Source organism: Coregonus lavaretus (genome assembly GCF_964263955.1).
Source record: "Coregonus lavaretus genome assembly, contig: HAP1_SCAFFOLD_4809, whole genome shotgun sequence".
Classification (NCBI taxonomy): domain Eukaryota; kingdom Metazoa; phylum Chordata; class Actinopteri; order Salmoniformes; family Salmonidae; genus Coregonus; species Coregonus lavaretus.
The window spans coordinates 25001-45000 of NW_028156791.1; the positions used below are offsets into that span (position 1 = coordinate 25001).

The window sequence follows — 20000 nt, forward strand, 5'->3', positions numbered from 1 at the left end:
GACAGAAACACCAGGTCCAGGGTGAGACAGACAGACAGACAGACAGACAGACAGACAGACAGACAGACAGAAACACCATGTCCAGGGTTAGACAGACAGACAGACAGACAGAAACACCATGTCCAGGGTGAGACAGACAGACAGACAGAAACACCAGGTCCAGGGTGAGACAGACAGACAGAAACACCAGGTCCAGGGTGAGACAGAGAGACAGACAGACAGACAAACAGAAACACCATGTCCAGGGTGAGACAGACAGACAGAAACACCAGGTCCAGGGTGAGACAGACAGACAGACAGACAGAAACACCAGGTCCAGGGTGAGACAGACAGACAGAAACACCAGGTCCAGGGTGAGACAGACAGACAGAAACACCAGGTCCAGGGTGAGACAGACAGACAGAAACACCATGTCCAGGGTTAGACAGACAGACAGACAGACAGAAACACCATGTCCAGGGTGAGACAGACAGACAGACAGAAACACCAGGTCCAGGGTGAGACAGACAGACAGACAGAAACACCAGGTCCAGGGTGAGACAGACAGACAGAAACACCAGGTCCAGGGTGAGACAGACAGACAGACAGACAGACAGACAGACAGACAGACACACCATGTCCAGGGTGAGACAGACAGACAGACAGACAGACAGACAGACAGACAGACAGACAGAAACACCATGTCCAGGGTGAGACAGACAGACAGACAGACAGACAGACATACAGACAGACAGACAGACAGACAGACAGACAGACAGACAGACAGAAACACCAGGTCCAGGGTGAGACAGACAGACAGACAGACAGAAACACCAGGTCCAGGGTGAGACAGACAGACAGACAGACTTACAGAAACACCAGGTCCAGGGTGAGACAGACAGACAGACAGACAGAAACACCAGGTCCAGGGTGAGACAGACAGACAGACAGAAACACCAGGTCCAGGGTGAGACGGACAGACAGACAGACACACCAGGTCCAGGGTGAGACAGACAGACAGACAGACAGACAGACAGACAGACAGACACACCAGGTCCAGGGTGAGACAGACAGACAGACAGAAACACCAGGTCCAGGGTGAGACAGACAGACAGAAACACCAGGTCCAGGGTGAGACAGACAGATCAAGCTCTCTGCTACAGATAGACTGACGCATGCTCAATAATGTTGATTTTACATTCTGTGGTGTGTTTGTGTGTGTGTGTGTGTGTGTGTGTGTGTGTGTGTGAAGGTTCTGCTCCGGTGCGGAGGACAGTCTGCGGCCGGGGGACGGGGCTCTGCAGCTCAGCGGAGGAGGTTCCATTACCCAGAATCCCCAGTGTTAGAGAGAGTGTGTTCTGGTCACGCTTCTGCTGCGTCAACGCCATTCTGCTGATCTGTGTTAATATATTCCTCTACGCTTACTTTGCCTGACCCCTGACCCCTGACCTCTGTCCCAGTCGGCTACTTCCTGGGGTTTTTTCTGGCTCTACTTATATCAATGTTGTTAATGTTCTACATGATAGATCGTTCTAGAATATTATAGACCTGTGGATTGGCACATTGTGTATTATGTCATATTTAGTCTTATTGTACGGACGTGTGATTGGTCAATATTGTGTCCTTGTGCAAATGAGAATCATGAATAAACATGAGGCCACATCTTGTAATCACAGAGGAGAAACTTTATTGTCATCAAGGTTAGTGTTAGGGTTATCACATACAGATATGAACCTCAACCAGACCCATAGCATGTTGCATCAATACTACAATAACTCACAATAATGACTTATTGCTTTAGGAAAGGTTACTGGAGACTGAATAGACACACTACATGACCAAAAGTATGTGGACACCTGCTCGTCGAACATCTCAGAGATTTGACGAACTGACTTGTTGGAAAGGTGGCATCCTATGACGGCGCCACGTTGAAAGTCACTGAGCTCTTCAGTACAGGCCGTTCTACTGCCAGTGTTTGTCTGTGGAGATTGCATGGCTGTGTGCTCGATTTTATACACCTGTCAGCAATGGGTGTGGCTGAAATAGCAGGGTCTGCTAAATGGCATATATCTATATACAGTGGGGAGAACAAGTATTTGATACACTGCCGATTTTGCAGGTTTTCCTACTTACAAAGCATGTAGAGGTCTGTAATTTTTATCATAGGTACACTTCAACTGTGAGAGACGGAATCTAAAACAAAAATCCAGAAAATCACATTGTATGATTTTTAAGTAATTAATTTGCATTTTATTGCATGACATAAGTATTTGATCACCTACCAACCAGTAAGAATTCCGGCTCTCACAGACCTGTTAGTTTTTCTTTAAGAAGCCCTCCTGTTCTTCACTCATTACCTGTATTAACTGCACCTGTTTGAACTCGTTACCTGTATAAAAGACACCTGTCCACACACTCAATCAAACAGACTCCAACCTCTCCACAATGGCCAAGACCAGAGAGCTGTGTAAGGACATCAGGGATAAAATTGTAGACCTGCACAAGGCTGGGATGGGCTACAGGACAATAGGCAAGCAGCTTGGTGAGAAGGCAACAACTGTTGGCGCAATTATTAGAAAATGGAAGAAGTTCAAGATGACGGTCAATCACCCTCGGTCTGGGGCTCGATGCAAGATCTCACCTCGTGGGGCATCAATGATCATGAGGAAGGTGAGGGATCAGCCCAGAACTACACGGCAGGACCTGGTCAATGACCTGAAGAGAGCTGGGACCACAGTCTCAAAGAAAACCATTAGTAACACACTACGCCGTCATGGATAAAAAATCCTGCAGCGCATGCAAGGTCCCCCTGCTCAAGCCAGCGCATATCCAGGCCCGTCTGAAGTTTGCCAATGACCATCTGGATGATCCAGAGGAGGAATGGGAGAAGGTCATGTGGTCTGATGAGACAAACATTGAGCTTTTTGGTCTAAACTCCACTCGCCGTGTTTGGAGGAAGAAGAAGGATGAGTACAACCCCAAGAACACCATCCCAACCGTGAAGCATGGAGGTGGAAACATCATTCTTTGGGGATGCTTTTCTGCAAAGGGGACAGGACGACTGCACCTTATTGAGGGGGGGATGGATGGGGCCATGTATCGCGAGATCTTGGCCAACAACCTCCTTCCCTCAGTAAGAGCATTGAAGATGGGTCGTGGCTGGGTCTTCCAGCATGACAACGACCCGAAACACACAGCCAGGGCAACTAAGGAGTGGCTCCGTAAGAAGAATCTCAAGGTCCAGACCTGAACCCAATAGAAAATCTTTGGAGGGAGCTGAAAGTCCGTATTTCCCAGCGACAGCCCCGAAACCTGAAGGATCTGGAGAAGGTCTGTATGGAGGAGTGGGCCAAAATCCCTGCTGCAGTGTGTGCAAACCTGGTCAAGACCTACAGGAAATGTATGATCTCTGTAATTGCAAACAAAGGTTTCTGTACCAAATATTAAGTTCTGCTTTTCTGATGTATCAAATACTTGTTCTCCCCACTGTATATATATTTTTGTTTTTTAAATAGCCAAATCTACTAATTTGAAGGGGTGTCCACATAGTTTTGTATATATAGCTATTCCAGAGTTATGGAGACGTGTGTGTGTGTGTGTCAGTGTGTGTGTGTGTGTCAGTGTGTGTGTGTGTCAGTGTGTGTGTGTGTGTCAGTGTGTGTGTGTGTCAGTGTGTGTGTGTGGTTATGTAGATGTGTGTGTGGTTATGTAGATGTGTGTGTGGTTATGTAGATGTGTGTGTGTGTCAGTGTGTGTGTGTGGTTATGTAGATGTGTGTGTGGTTATGTAGATGTGTGTGTAGTTATGTAGATGTGTGTGTGGTTATGTAGGTGTGTGTGTGGTTATGTAGATGTGTGTGTGGTTATGTAGATGTGTGTGTGGTTATGTAGGTGTGTGTGTGGTTATGTAGATGTGTGTGTAGTTATGTAGATGTGTGTGTGGTTATGTAGATGTGTGTGTGGTTATGTAGATGTGTGTGTGGTTATGTAGATGTGTGTGTGGTTATGTAGATGTGTGTGTGTGGTTATGTAGATGTGTGTGTGGTTATGTAGATGTGTGTGTGGTTATGTAGATGTGTGTGTGGTTATGTAGATGTGCGTGTGTGGTTATGTAGATGTGTGTGTGGTTATGTAGATGTGTGTGAGGTTATGTAGATGTGTGTGTGGTTATGTAGATGTGTGTGTGGTTATGTAGATGTGTGTGTGGTTATGTAGATGTGTGTGTGGTTATGTAGATGTGTGTGTGTGGTTATGTAGATGTGTGTGTGGTTATGTAGATGTGTGTGTGGTTATGTAGATGTGTGTGTGGTTATGTAGATGTGTGTGTGTGGTTATGTAGATGTGTGTGTGGTTATGTAGATGTGTGTGTGTGGTTATGTAGATGTGTGTGTGGTTATGTAGATGTGTGTGTGGTTATGTAGATGTGTGTGTGGTTATGTAGATGTGTGTGTGGTTATGTAGATGTGTGTGAGGTTATGTAGGGGTAGCATAGCCCCAGTGCAGGTCCCTGCTTGGTTCTCCTCTTTTAGAGTAGCAGGCTGGAGCTGGGTGGTGTGGGTTAGGGTTAGGGGTGTGGTGCTCGGCTAGATACGGGTTAGGGGTGTGTGTGTGTGTTCGTAGAGGTGTGTAGGGGTTTGGGTTAGGGTCTGGTAGATGCATGGCAGTGTGTGTGGAGGGGTGTGCAGGTGTGTGTGTGTGCAGAGGGGTGTGTGAAGGTGTGTGTGGAGGGTCGGTCAGGTAGACAGGTCTCTCCCGGGCGATGCTGTGTGATCTGTAGAAGTCGACCAATCGGTTGAGAGATGAGAAAGTCTCCTCCCACACACAGTACTGACCCAACCCCTCGAGAACCAGGAAGTGCTCCACCATGTCGCCATAGCTAGAGAGAGAGAGAGAGAGAGAGAGAGAGAGAGAGAGAGAGAGAGAGAGAGAGAGAGGAGGAGGAGGAGAGAGTGACAGAGAGAGAGAGAGAGAGAGAGAGAGAGAGAGAGAGTGACAGAGAAGGAAAGAGAGAGAGAGAGAGAGAGAGAGAGAGAGAGTGACAGAGAAGGAAAGAGAGAGAGAGAGAGAGAGAGAGAGAAAAGGAGAGAGAAGGAGAGGGGGACAGATAATGAAAGAGAGAGAGAGAGAGAGAGGAGAGAGAGTGACAGAGAAGGAAAGAGAGAGAGAGAGAGAGAGAGAGAGGAGAGAGTGACAGAGAAGGAAAGAGAGAGAGAGAGAGAGAAAAGGAGAGAGAAGGAGAGGGGGACAGATAATGAAAGAGAGAGAGAGAGATATAAACAGAGAGAGAGAGAGACAGAGAGAGAGAGAGAGAGAGAGAGAGAGAGAGAGAGAGAGAGAGAGAGAGAGAGAGAGAGAGAGAGAGAGAGAGAAGGAAAGAGAGAGAGAGAGAGAGAAAAGGAGAGAGAAGGAGAGGGGGACAGATAATGAAAGAGAGAGAGAGAGCGAGAGAGAGAGAGAGAGAGAGAGAGAGAGAGAGAGAGAGAGAGAGAGAGAGAGAGAGAGAGAGAGAGAGACAGAGGGAGAGAGAGAGAGAGAGAGAGAGAGAGAGAGAGAGAGAGAGAGAGAGAGAGAGAGAGAGAGAGAGAGAGAGAGAGAGAGAATGTGTTCTGTTCTAGAAGTGGTTGACATGTCAGAAACTGATTAATTTAATCATACTTCTACTATCGTGAGAAACACACCAACTCCCTTCCTCCCTGTGTAGCGGACGGCTCCAGTATAAAACACACCAACTCCCTTCCTCCCTGTGTAGCGGACGGCTCCAGTATAAAACACACCAACTCCCTTCCTCCCTGTGTAGCGGACGGCTCCAGTATAAAACACACCAACTCCCTTCCTCCCTGTGTAGCGGACGGCTCCAGTATAAAACACACCAACTCCCTTCCTCCCTGTGTAGCGGACGGCTACAGTATAAAACACACCAACTCCCTTCCTCCCTGTGTAGCGGACGGCTCCAGTATAAAACACACCAACTCCCTTCCTCCCTGTGTAGCGGACGGCTCCAGTATAAAACACACCAACTCCCTTCCTCCCTGTGTAGCGGACGGCTCCAGTATAAAACACACCAACTCCCTTCCTCCCTGTGTAGCGGACGGCTCCAGTATAAAACACACCAACTCCCTTCCTCCCTGTGTAGCGGACGGCTCCAGTATAAAACACACCAACTCCCTTCCTCCCTGTGTAGCGGACGGCTCCAGTATAAAACACACCAACTCCCTTCCTCCCTGTGTAGCGGACGGCTCCAGTATAAAACACACCAACTCCCTTCCTCCCTGTGTAGCGGACGGCTCCAGTATAAAACACACCAACTCCCTTCCTCCCTGTGTAGCGGACGGCTCCAGTATAAAACACACCAACTCCCTTCCTCCCTGTGTAGCGGACGGCTCCAGTATAAAACACACCAACTCCCTTCCTCCCTGTGTAGCGGACGGCTCCAGTATAAAACACACCAACTCCCTTCCTCCCTGTGTAGCGGACGGCTCCAGTATAAAACACACCAACTCCCTTCCTCCCTGTGTAGCGGACGGCTCCAGTATAAAACACACCAACTCCCTTCCTCCCTGTGTAGCGGACGGCTACAGTATAAAACACACCAACTCCCTTCCTCCCTGTGTAGCGGACGGCTCCAGTATAAAACACACCAACTCCCTTCCTCCCTGTGTAGCGGACGGCTCCAGTATAAAACACACCAACTCCCTTCCTCCCTGTGTAGCGGACGGCTCCAGTATAAAACACACCATCAAGGTATCATATCATTTCAAAGATTTTACTGAGTTACAGTTCATATTAAGGAAATCAATCAATTGAAATAGATTCATTAGGCCCTAATCAATGGATTTCACATGACTGGGCAGGGGCACAGCTATGGGTGGGCCTGGGAGGGTATAGGCCCACCCACTTGGGAGCATCTGTGGTATTGTGTTGTGTGACAAAACTGCACATTTTAGAGTGGCCTTTTATTGTCCCCAGCACAAGGTGCACCTGTGTAATGCTGTTTAATCAGCTTCTTGATATGCCACACCTGTCAGGTGGATGGATTATCTTGGCAAAGGAGAAATGCTCACTAACAGGGATGTAAACAAATGTGTGCACAACATTTTAGAGAAATAAGCTTTTTGTGCGTTATGGAACATTTCTGGGCTCTTTAATTTCAGGTCATGAAACATGGGACCAAAACTTAACATATTGCGTTGATATTTTTTTCACATTAATCTAACCTGCCACACACACAGAGAGCAGTGCTTTGAGCTACCCTTTAACAACACCTCTACTCATTAAATCTCTCCTTTGATCACGCTGAGATAAATAACTCCTGATAAGTTTTAATGTGAAGGAGGAGGAAAACTGGAGGTGTTTTGTGTCTAGCCTTCCTACTGCAGTAGAGCAACTCTGCCCCCCCGTGGCCAGGTCTGGTAATACAGCCATCATTAGTCATCTATTACTAACAACAATCAGAACAGGAGTAGAGCCACTCTGCCCCCCCGTGGCCAGGTCTGGTAATACAGCCATCATTAGTCATCTATTACTAACAACAATCAGAACAGGAGTAGAGCAACTCTGCCCCCCCGTGGCCAGGTCTGGTAATACAGCCGTCATTAGTCATCTATTACTAACAACAATCAGAACAGGAGTAGAGCCACTCTGCCCCCCCGTGGCCAGGTCTGGTAATACAGCCATCATTAGTCATCTATTACTAACAACAATCAGAACAGGAGTAGAGCCACTCTGCCCCCCCGTGGCCAGGTCTGGTAATACAGCCGTCATTAGTCATCTATTACTAACAACAATCAGAACAGGAGTAGAGCAACTCTGCCCCCCCGTGGCCAGGTCTGGTAATACAGCCGTCATTAGTCATCTATTACTAACAACAATCAGAGCAGGAGTAGAGTCACTCTGCCCCCCCGTGGCCAGGTCTGGTAATACAGCCGTCATTAGTCCTCTATTACTAACAACAATCAGAACAGGAGTAGCGCCACTCTGCCCCCCCGTGGCCAGGTCTGGTAATACAGCCGTCATTAGTAGGTCCGCCGTTCCTTCCAGTTCTCTGCTGCCAATGACTGGAACGAACTGCAAAAATCTCTGAAGCTGGAGACTCTTATCTCCCTCACTAACTTTAAGCATCAGTTGTCAGAGCAGCTTACCGATCACTGCACCTGTACACAGCCCATCTGTAATTAGCCCACCCAACTACCTCATCCCTATATTGTTATTTATTTTGCTAATTTGCACCCCAGTATCTCTATTTGCACATAATCTCTTGCACATCTAGCATTCCAGTGTTAATACGAAATTGTAACTATTTTGCACTATGGCCTATTTATTGCCTTACCTCCATAATTTACTACATTCGCACACACTGTATATATATTTATTTCTGTTGTATTTTTGACTTTATGTTTTGTTATACCCCATATGTAACTCTGTGTTGTTGTTTTAATCGCACTGCTTTGCTTTATCTTGGCCAGGTCGCAGTTGTAAATGAGAACTTGTCCTCAACTGGCTTACCTGGTTAAATAAAGGTGAAAATATATATATATATATATTTGCTAACAACAATCAGAACAGCTCTGGAGCCAGTTTGTTGGGAAGTGTAGAGTAAGGGGGAAGGCTTGTGTCACCCCCTGCAGGCAGCGGGAGAAAATCCCGTTCTCTGTTCTGTGTGTGTGTGTGTGTGTGTTTCTGTGACTGTGTGTGTGTGTGTGTGTGTGTGTGTGTGTGTTTCTGTGACTGTGTGTGTGTGTGTGTGTTTCTGTGACTGTGTGTGTGTGTGTGTGTTTCTGTGACTGTGTGTGTGTGTGTGTGTGTGTGTTTCTGTGACTGTGTGTGTGTGTGTGTGTTTCTGTGACTGTGTGTGTGTGTGTGTGTTTCTGTGACTGTGTGTGTGTGTGTGTGTGTGTGTGTGTGTGTGTTTCTGTGACTGTGTGTGTACTAGAGAGTGTGAGAGGTCCGAATGAACAGACAGTTTCCTCTCTAGCTGACAGCCGATCATCGATCTGTGATGATTAAATGTGTGACATCACAATCGTCAGATCTCTGACCCAGATTATTAACACACCACTGTGCGCCTGTGCGTTTGTTCTGCTGTGTGCCTGTGTGTGTGTGTGTGTGCCTGTGTGTATGTGTGTGTGTGTGTGTGTGTGTGTGTGTGTGTGTGTGTGTGTGTGTGTGGTCCAACACAGTAGGACACGTGATCAGCAGCATGATGGAGGGTATTTATAGCTTCTGAGGCACAAAGGATGTTTAAATAGAACTCAGACTTTCCTTCACTGACCCTGACCCTGATTAACTCACACAGAGACACACTTTCACACACGCTGCTGCTCCTCTGTTTATTACCTAGTACCTATATGGACCTGTTACCCCTCTCTGTTTATTACCTAGTACCTATATGGGCCTGTTACCCCTCTCTGTTTATTACCTAGTACCTATATGGACCTGTTACCCCTCTCTGTTTATTACCTAGTACCTATATGGACCTGTTACCCCTCTCTGTTTATTACCTAGTACCTATATGGGCCTGTTACCCCTCTCTGTTTATTACCTAGTACCTATATGGGCCTGTTACCCCTCTCTGTTTATTACCTAGTACCTATATGGACCTGTTGCCCCTCTCTGTTTATTACCTAGTACCTATATGGACCTGTTACCCCTCTCTGTTTATTACCTAGTACCTATATGGACCTGTTACCCCTCTCTGTTTATTACCTAGTACCTATATGGACCTGTTACCCCTCTCTGTTTATTACCTAGTACCTATATGGACCTGTTACCCCTCTCTGTTTATTACCTAGTACCTATATGGGCCTGTTACCCCTCTCTGTTTATTACCTAGTACCTATATGGACCTGTTACCCTTCTCTGTTTATTACCTAGTACCTATATGGGCCTGTTACCCCTCTCTGTTTATTACCTAGTACCTATATGGACCTGTTACCCCTCTCTGTTTATTACCTAGTACCTATATGGACCTGTTACCCCTCTCTGTTTATTACCTAGTGCCTATATGGACCTGTTACCCCTCTCTGTTTATTACCTAGTACCTATATGGACCTGTTACCCCTCTCTGTTTATTACCTAGTACCTATATGGACCTGTTACCCCTCTCTGTTTATTACCTAGTACCTATATGGACCTGTTACCCCTCTCTGTTTATTACCTAGTACCTATATGGACCTGTTACCCCTCTCTGTTTATTACCTAGTACCTATATGGGCCTGTTACCCCTCTCTGTTTATTACCTAGTACCTATATGGACCTGTTACCCCTCTCTGTTTATTACCTAGTACCTATATGGACCTGTTACCCCTCTCTGTTTATTACCTAGTACCTATATGGACCTGTTACCCCTCTCTGTTTATTACCTAGTACCTATATGGACCTGTTACCCCTCTCTGTTTATTACCTAGTACCTATATGGACCTGTTACCCCTCTCTGTTTATTACCTAGTACCTATATGGACCTGTTACCCCTCTCTGTTTATTACCTAGTACCTATATGGACCTGTTACCCCTCTCTGTTTATTACCTAGTACCTATATGGACCTGTTACCCCTCTCTGTTTATTACCTAGTACCTATATGGACCTGTTACCCCTCTCTGTTTATTACCTAGTACCTATATGGACCTGTTACCCCTCTCTGTTTATTACCTAGTACCTATATGGACCTGTTACCCCTCTCTGTTTATTACCTAGTACCTATATGGACCTGTTACCCCTCTCTGTTTATTACCTAGTACCTATATGGACCTGTTACCCCTCTCTGTTTATTACCTAGTACCTATATGGACCTGTTACCCCTCTCTGTTTATTACCTAGTACCTATATGGACCTGTTACCCCTCTCTGTTTATTACCTAGTACATATATGGACCTGTTACCCCTCTCTGTTTATTACCTAGTACCTATATGGACCTGTTACCCCTCTCTGTTTATTACCTAGTACCTATATGGACCTGTTCCCCCTCTCTGTTTATTACCTAGTACCTATATGGACCTGTTACCCCTCTCTGTTTATTACCTAGTACCTATATGGACCTGTTGCCCCTCTCTGTTTATTACCTAGTACCTATATGGACCTGTTACCCCTCTCTGTTTATTACCTAGTACCTATATGGACCTGTTACCCCTCTCTGTTTATTACCTAGTACCTATATGGACCTGTTACCCCTCTCTGTTTATTACCTAGTGCCTATATGGACCTGTTACCCCTCTCTGTTTATTACCTAGTACCTATATGGACCTGTTACCCCTCTCTGTTTATTACCTAGTACCTATATGGACCTGTTACCCCTCTCTGTTTATTACCTAGTGCCTATATGGACCTGTTACCCCTCTCTGTTTATTACCTAGTACCTATATGGACCTGTTACCCCTCTCTGTTTATTACCTAGTACCTATATGGACCTGTTACCCCTCTCTGTTTATTACCTAGTACCTATATGGACCTGTTACCCCTCTCTGTTTATTACCTAGTACCTATATGGACCTGTTACCCCTCTCTGTTTATTACCTAGTGCCTATATGGACCTGTTACCCCTCTCTGTTTATTACCTAGTACCTATATGGACCTGTTACCCCTCTCTGTTTATTATCTATCCTGATTGTCTAGTCACTTACCCCTACCTATATATATATATATATATATATATATATATATATATATATATATATATATTCCCACGGGGGGGCAGTATGAAAAATGTATGCACTCACTAACTGTAAGTCGCTCTGGATAAGAGCGTCTGCTAAATGACTAAAATGTAAATGTAAATGTATATATTACCTCAATCACCTCAACTACCTGGTACCCCTGCTCATTGACTCAGTACTGGTACTCCCTGTATATAGTCTCATTACTACCTGGTACCCCCTGTATATAGTCTCATTACTACCTGGTACTCCCTGTATATAGTCTCATTACTACCTGGTACTCCCTGTATATAGTCTCATTACTACCTGGTACTCCCTGTATATAGTCTCATTACTACCTGGTACTCCCTGTATATAGTCTCATTACTACCTGGTACTCCCTGTATATAGTCTCATTACTACCTGGTACCCCTGCACATTGACTCAGTACTGGTACCCCCTGTATATAGTCTCATTACTACCTGGTACCCCTGGACATGGACTCAGTACTGGTACCCCCTGTATATAGTCTCATTACTACCTGGTACCCCTGGACATTGACTCAGTACTGGTACTCCCTGTATATAGCCTCAATACTACCTGGTACTCCCTGTATATAGTCTCATTACTACCTGGTACCCCTTGTATATAGTCTCATTACTACCTGGTACCCCTGCTCATTGACTCAGTACTGGTACTCCCTGTATATAGTCTCATTACTACCTGGTACCCCTTGTATATAGTCTCATTACTACCTGGTACCCCTTGTATATAGTCTCATTACTACCTGGTACCCCTGCTCATTGACTCAGTACTGGTACTCCCTGTATATAGTCTCATTACTACCTGGTACCCCTTGTATATAGTCTCATTACTACCTGGTACCCCTTGTATATAGTCTCATTACTACCTGGTACCCCTGCTCATTGACTCAGTACTGGTACTCCCTGTATATAGTCTCATTACTACCTGGTACTCCCTGTATATAGTCTCATTACTACCTGGTACCCCTTGTATATAGTCTCATTACTACCTGGTACCCCTGCTCATTGACTCAGTACTGGTACTCCCTGTATATAGTCTCATTACTACCTGGTACCCCTTGTATATAGTCTCATTACTACCTGGTACCCCTTGTATATAGTCTCATTACTACCTGGTACCCCTGCTCATTGACTCAGTACTGGTACCCCTTGTATATATATCCTCATTACTACCTGGTACCCCTGCTCATTGACTCAGTACTGGTACCCCTTGTATATAGCCTCATTATTGTTATTTTATTGTGTTATTATTTCCTTTTTCCTTTTTTTGCTAATTGTTCTTACTTTTGAACTCTGCACTGTTGGGAAAGGGCTCGTCAGTGAACATTTCACGGTAGTCTACACCTGTCGTATTCGGAGCATGTGACAATTAATTTAATTTAATTACACACTGAAACCATCTGGTTCAGTCGGCCTCTTCATTACACAACAGAGGATGTGTTTGTGTGTTGTACCTGACAGAAACAGAGAACTCTCCCGGTGAACTCTCTGACTCTCTAATGAGGAACACTCCGCTCTCTTCCCGACGCAACCGCTGCTCAGCCTGCTGCCTGGACACAGGGCCCACAAACCACCTACACACAAACACACAAACACACACACACCCCTTATGGATACCAAATACCCACGCACCGTCCCTCCCTGTCTCTTACGGGTGAGGGTTATAGGTACAGTAGGTATATAGTGGCTTGCGAAAGTATTCACCCCCCTTGGCATTTTTCCTATTTTGTTGCCTTACAACCTGGAATTAAAATAGATTTTTTGGGGGGTTTGTATCATTTGATTTACACAACGTGCCTACCACTTTGAAGATGCAACATATTTTTTATTGTGAAACAAACAAGAAATAAGACCAAAAAAAAGACCTTGTGTCACGGTTTCGGCCGAGGCGGCTCCTCCTCCTTGCTCGGGCAGGTTTCGGCGGTCGTCGTCCCCGGAGTACTCGCTGCCACCGTTGTATGTTTCATGTTCGTTTGGTTTGGTCTTGATGTTGTACACCTGTTTCTAGTTAGTCTTCATTAGTGTCCTATTTAGTTCTCGTTGTGTGTGTCAGGTGTTGTGTGTGATTACGCTTCTGTTTGGTGTTCTGTGCTACGTGTTTCCCTCCGTTGTTTGGAGAGGGTTTTCCACATGTTAGTGCGCCTGTTGTTTGACGCCTGTGTGCGCCTTTATTTCGCCTCCGGGCTTGTTGGGCTCGTGTACTACGTGAATATTTCACTAAAGTCTTTTGGACTTAGTTTCTGCGTCCTGTGCTTGATTCCTGCACCACACCCACCTTCAGCACCCGTTGACACCTTGAGCGTGCATAACTATTCACCCCCCCCCCAAAGTCAATACTTTGTAGAGCCACCTTTTGCAGAAATTACAGCTGCAAGTCTCTTAGGGTATGTCTCTATAAGCTTGGTACTTCTAGCCACTGGGATTGTTGCTCATTCTTCAAGGCAAAACTGCTCCAGCTCCTTCAAGTTGGATGGGTTCCGCTGGTGTACAGCAATCTTTAAGTCATACCACAGATTCTCAATTGGATTGAGGTCTGGGCTTTGACTAGGCCATTCCAAGACATTTAAATGTTTCCCCTTAAACCACTCGAGTGTTGCTTTAGCAGTATGCTTAGGGTCATTGTCCTGCTGGAAGGTGAACCTCCGTCCCAGTCTCAAATCTCTGGAAGACTGAAAGAGGTTTCCCTCAAGAATTTCCCTGTATTTAGCGCCATCCATCATTCCTTCAATTCTGACCAGTTTCCCAGTCCCTGCCGATGAAAAACATCCTCACAGCATGATGCTGCCACCACCATGCTTCACTGTGGGGATGGTGTTCTCGGGGTGATGAGAGGTGTTGGGTTTGCGCCAGACATAGTGTTTTCCTTGATGGCCAAAAAGCTCGATTTTATTCTCATCTGACCAGAGTACCTTCTTCCATATGTTTGGGGAGTCTCCCACATGCCTTTTGGCGAACACCAAACGTGTTTGCTTATTTTTTTCTTTAAGCAATGGCTTTTTTCTGGCCACTCTTCCATAAAGCCCAGCTCTGTGGAGTGTACGGCTTAAAGTGGTCCTATGGACAGATACTCCAATCTCCGCTGTGGAGCTTTGCAGCTCCTTCAGGGTTATCTTTGGTCTCTTTGTTGCCTCTCTGATTAATGCCCTCCTTGCCTGGTCCGTGAGTTTTGGTGGGCGGCCCTCTCTTGGCAGGTTTGTTGTGGTGCCATATTCTTTCCATTTTAAAAAAATGGATTTAATGGTGCTCTGTGGGATGTTCAGTTTCTGAATTTTTTTTATAACCCAACCCTGATCTGTACTTCTCCACAACTTTGTCCTTGACCTGTTTGGAGAGCTCCTTGGTCTTCATGGTGCCGCTTGCTTGGTGGTGCCCCTTGCTTAGTGGTGTTGTAGACTCTGGGGCCTTTCAGAACAGGTGTATATATACTGAGATCATGTGACAGATCATGTAACACTTAGATTGCACACAGGTGGACTTTATTTAACTAATTATGTGACTTCTGAAGGTAATTGGTTGCACCAGATCTTATTTAGGGGCTTCATAGCAAAGGGGGTGAATACATATGCACGCACCACTTTTCCGTTATTTATTTTTTTGACTTTTTTGAAATAAGTTATTTTTTTCATTTCACTTCACCAATTTGGACTATTTTGTGTATGTCCATTGCATGACAGCCATTTAAATTACAGGTTGTAAAAACGCCAAGGGGGATGAATACATTTGCAAGGCACTGTAGGTTTAGTAGATATATCAGGGTTAGGTATAGTAGGTATATAAGGGTTAGGTATATAAGGGTTAGGTATAGTAGGTATATAAGGGTTAGGTATAGTAGGTATATCAGGGTTAGGTATAGTAGGTATATCAGGGTTAGGTATAGTAGGTATATCAGGGTTAGGTATAGTAGGTATATCAGGGTTAGGTATATAAGGGTTAGGTATAGTAGGTATATAAGGGTTAGGTATAGTAGGTATATCAGGGTTAGGTATAGTAGGTATATCAGGGTTAGGTATAGTAGGTATATCAGGGTTAGGTATAGTAGGTATATCAGGGTTAGGTATAGTAGGTATATAAGGGTTAGGTATAGTAGGTATATCAGGGTTAGGTATAGTAGGTATATCAGGGTTAGGTATAGTAGGTATATCAGGGTTAGGTATAGTAGCTTTATCAGGGTTAGGTATAGTAGGTGTATCAGGGTTAGGTATAGTAGGTATATCAGGGTTAGGTATAGTAGGTATATCAGGGTTAGGTATAGTAGGTATATAAGGGTTAGGTATAGTAGCTATATCAGGGTTAGGTATAGTAGGTATATATGGGTTAGGTATAGTAGGTATATAAGGGTTAGGTATAGTAGGTATATCAGGGTTAGATATAGTAGGTATATCAGGGTTAGGTATAGTAGGTATATAAGGGTTAGGTATAGTAGGTATATCAGGGTTAGGTATAGCAGGTATATCAGGGTTAGGTATATAAGGGTTAGGTATAGTAAGTATATCAGGGTTAGGTACAGTAGGTATATAAGGGTTAGGTATAGTAGGTATATCAGGGTTAGGTATAGTAGGTATATCAGGGTTAGGTATAGTAGGTATATCAGGGTTAGGTATAGTAGGTATATCAGGGTTAGGTATAGTAGGTATATAAGGGTTAGGTATAGTAGGTATATCAGGGTTAGGTATAGTAGGTATATCAGGGTTAGGTGTAGTAGGTATATCAGGGTTAGGTATAGTAGGTATATAAGGGTTAGGTATAGTAGGTATATAAGGGTTAGGTATAGTAGCTATATCAGGGTTAGGTATAGTAGGTATATATGGGTTAGGTATAGTAGGTATATAAGGGTTAGGTATAGTAGGTATATCAGGGTTAGATATAGTAGGTATATCAGGGTTAGGTATAGCAGGTATATCAGGGTTAGGTATATAAGGGTTAGGTATAGTAAGTATATCAGGGTTAGGTACAGTAAGTGTATAAGGGTTAGGTATAGTAGGTATATCAGGGTTAGGTATAGTAGGTATATCAGGGTTAGGTATAGTAGGTATATCAGGGTTAGGTATAGTAGGTATATAAGGGTTAGGTATAGTAGGTATATCAGGGTTAGGTATAGTAGGTATATCAGGGTTAGGTATAGTAGGTATATCAGGGTTAGGTATAGTAGGTATATCAGGGTTAGGTATAGTAGGTATATAAGGGTTAGGTATAGTAGGTATATAAGGGTTAGGTATAGTAGCTATATCAGGGTTAGGTATAGTAGGTATATATGGGTTAGGTATAGTAGGTATATAAGGGTTGGGTATAGTAGGTATATCAGGGTTAGATATAGTAGGTATATCAGGGTTAGGTATAGTAGGTATATAAGGGTTAGGTATAGTAGGTATATCAGGGTTAGGTATAGCAGGTATATCAGGGTTAGGTATATAAGGGTTAGGTATAGTAAGTATATCAGGGTTAGGTACAGTAGGTATATAAGGGTTAGGTATAGTAGGTATATCAGGGTTAGGTATAGTAGGAATATCAGGGTTAGGTATAGTAGGTATATCAGGGTTAGGTATAGTAGGTATATCAGGGTTAGGTATAGTAGGTATATAAGGGTTAGGTATAGTAGGTATATCAGGGTTAGGTATAGTAGGTATATCAGGGTTAGGTATAGTAGGTATATCAGGGTTAGGTATAGTAGGTATATCAGGGTTAGGTATAGTAGGTATATAAGGGTTAGGTATAGTAGGTATATCAGGGTTAGGTATAGTAGGTATATCAGGGTTAGGTATATAAGGGTTAGGTATAGTAGGTATATCAGGGTTAGGTATAGTAGGTATATCAGGGTTAGGTATAGTAGGTATATCAGGGTTAAGTATAGTAGGTATATAAGGGTTAGGTATAGTAGGTATATCAGGGTTAGGTATAGTAGGTATATCAGGGTTAGGTATAGTAGGTATATCAGGGTTAGGTATAGTAGGTATACAAGGGTTAGGTATAGTAGGTATATCAGGGTTAGGTATAGTAGGTATATAAGGGGTAGGTATAGTAGGTATATCAGGGTTAGGTATAGTAGGTATATAAGGGTTAGGTATAGTAGGTATATCAGGGTTAGGTATAGTAGGTATATCAGGGTTAGGTATAGTAGGTATATCAGGGTTAGGTATAGTAGGTATATAAGGGTTAGGTATAGTAGGTATATCAGGGTTAGGTATAGTAGGTATATCAGGGTTAGGTATAGTAGGTATATAGGGGTTAGGTATAGTAGGTATATCAGGGTTAGGTATAGTAGGTATATCAGGGTTAGGTATAGTAGGTATATCAGGGTTAGGTATAGTAGGTATATCAGGGTAAGGTATAGTAGATATATCAGGGTTAGGTATAGTAGGTATATCAGGGTTAGGTATAGTAGGTATATCAGGGTTAGGTATAGTAGGTATATAAGGGTTAGGTATAGTAGATATATCAGGGTTAGGTATAGTAGGTATATCAGGGTTAGGTATAGTAGGTATATCAGGGTTAGGTACAGTAGGTATATAAGGGTTAGGTACAGTAGGTATATCAGGGTTAGGTACAGTAGGTATATCAGGGTTAGGTACAGTAGGTATATCAGGGTTAGGTATAGTAGGTATATCAGGGTTAGGTATAGTAGGTATATCAGGGTTAGGTATAGTAGGTATATAAGGGTTAGGTATAGTAGGTATATCAGGGTTAGGTATAGTAGGTATATAAGGGTTAGGTATAGTAGGTATATCAGGGTTAGGTATAGTAGGTATATAAGAGTTAGGTATAGTAGGTATATCAGGGTTAGGTATAGTAGGTATATCAGGGTTAGGTATAGTAGGTATATCAGGGTTAGGTATAGTAGGTATATCAGGGTTAGGTATAGTAGGTATATAAGGGTTAGGTATAGTAGCTTTATCAGGGTTAGGTATAGTAGGTATATCAGGGTTAGGTATAGTAGGTATATAAGGGTTAGGTATAGTAGGTAATTCAGGGTTAGGTATAGTAGGTATATAAGGGTTAGGTATAGTAGGTATATCAGGGTTAGGTATAGTAGGTATATAAGTGTTAGGTATAGTAGGTATATAAGGGTTAGGTATAGTAGGTAAATCAGGGTTAGGTATAGTAGGTATATCAGGGTTAGGTATAGTAGGTATATAAGGGTTAGGTATAGTAGGTATATCAGGGTTAGGTATGTCAGGGTTAGGTACATTAGGTATATAAGGGTTAGGTACAGTAGGTACATAAGGGTTAGGTATATCAGGGTTAGGTATAGTATGTATATAAGGGTTTGGTATATCAGGGTTAGGTATAGTAGGTACATAAGGGTTAGGTATATCAGGGTTAGGTACAGTAGGTATATAAGGGTTAGGTATAGTAGGTATATAAGGGTTAGGTATAGTAGGTATATAGGGGTTAGGTATAGTAGGTATATCAGGGTTAGGTATAGTAGGTATATAAGGGTTAGGTACAGTAGGTATATCACAGTTAGGTATAGTAGGTATATCAGGGTTAGGTATAGTAGGTATATCAGGGTTAGGTATAGTATGTATATAAGGGTTAGGTACAGTAGGTATATCAGGGTTAGGTATAGTAGGTATATCAGGGTTAGGTATAGTGGGTATATAGGGGTTAGGTATAGTAGGTATATAAGGTATAAGGGTTAGTTATAGTAGGTATAGTATAGGTAGTATATCAGGGTTAGGTATAGTAGGTATATAAGGGTTAGGTATAGTAGGTATATCAGGGTTAGTAGTATAGTAGGTATATAGGGGTTAGGTATAGTAGGTATATAAGGGTTAGGTACAGTAGGTATATCAGGGTTAGGTACAGTAGGTATATAAGGGTTAGGTACAGTAGGTATATAAGGGTTAGGTATAGTAGGTATATAGGGGTTAGGTATAGTAGGTATATCAGGGTTAGGTATAGTAGGTATATCAGGGTTAGGTATAGTAGGTATATCAGGGTTAGGTACAGTAGGTATATAAGGGTTAGGTATAGTAGGGTTAGGTATATCAGGGTTAGGTATAGTAGGTATATCAGGGTTAGGTACAGCAGGTATATAAGGGTTAGGTATATCAGGGTTAGGTATATCAGGTTAGGTACAGTAGGTATATCAGGGTTAGGTACAGTAGGTATATAAGGGTTAGGTATATAAGGGTTAGGTACAGTAGGTATATAAGGGTTAGGTATATCAGGGTTAGGTATAGTAGGTATATCAGGTTTAGGTATATCAGGGTTAGGTATATCAGGGTTAGGTATATAAGGGTTAGGTATATAAGGGTTAGGTATATAAGGGTTAGGTACAGTAGGTATATAAGGGTTAGGTATATCAGGGTTAGGTATAGTAGGTATATAAGGGTTAGGTACAGTAGGTATATCA

At 43.5% G+C, this 20000-nt stretch overlaps 1 protein-coding gene across 1 annotated transcript in view; it reads right to left on the minus strand.

The window, feature by feature from the left end:
* Positions 1 to 4503: 4503 nt before the first annotated feature.
* Positions 4504 to 20000, minus strand: part of LOC311119680 (GRB2-related adapter protein-like) — a gene marked incomplete at both ends in the record, with an annotated part of 16438 nt that continues 941 nt past the window's right edge. Inside the window, 3 exons of the mRNA XM_084194347.1 lie at positions 4504 to 4522; positions 4678 to 4854; positions 13102 to 13221. Coding sequence (XP_084050473.1) covers positions 4504 to 4522; positions 4678 to 4854; positions 13102 to 13221 — 316 coding nt within the window. The remainder of the gene's footprint in view (positions 4523 to 4677; positions 4855 to 13101; positions 13222 to 20000) is intronic.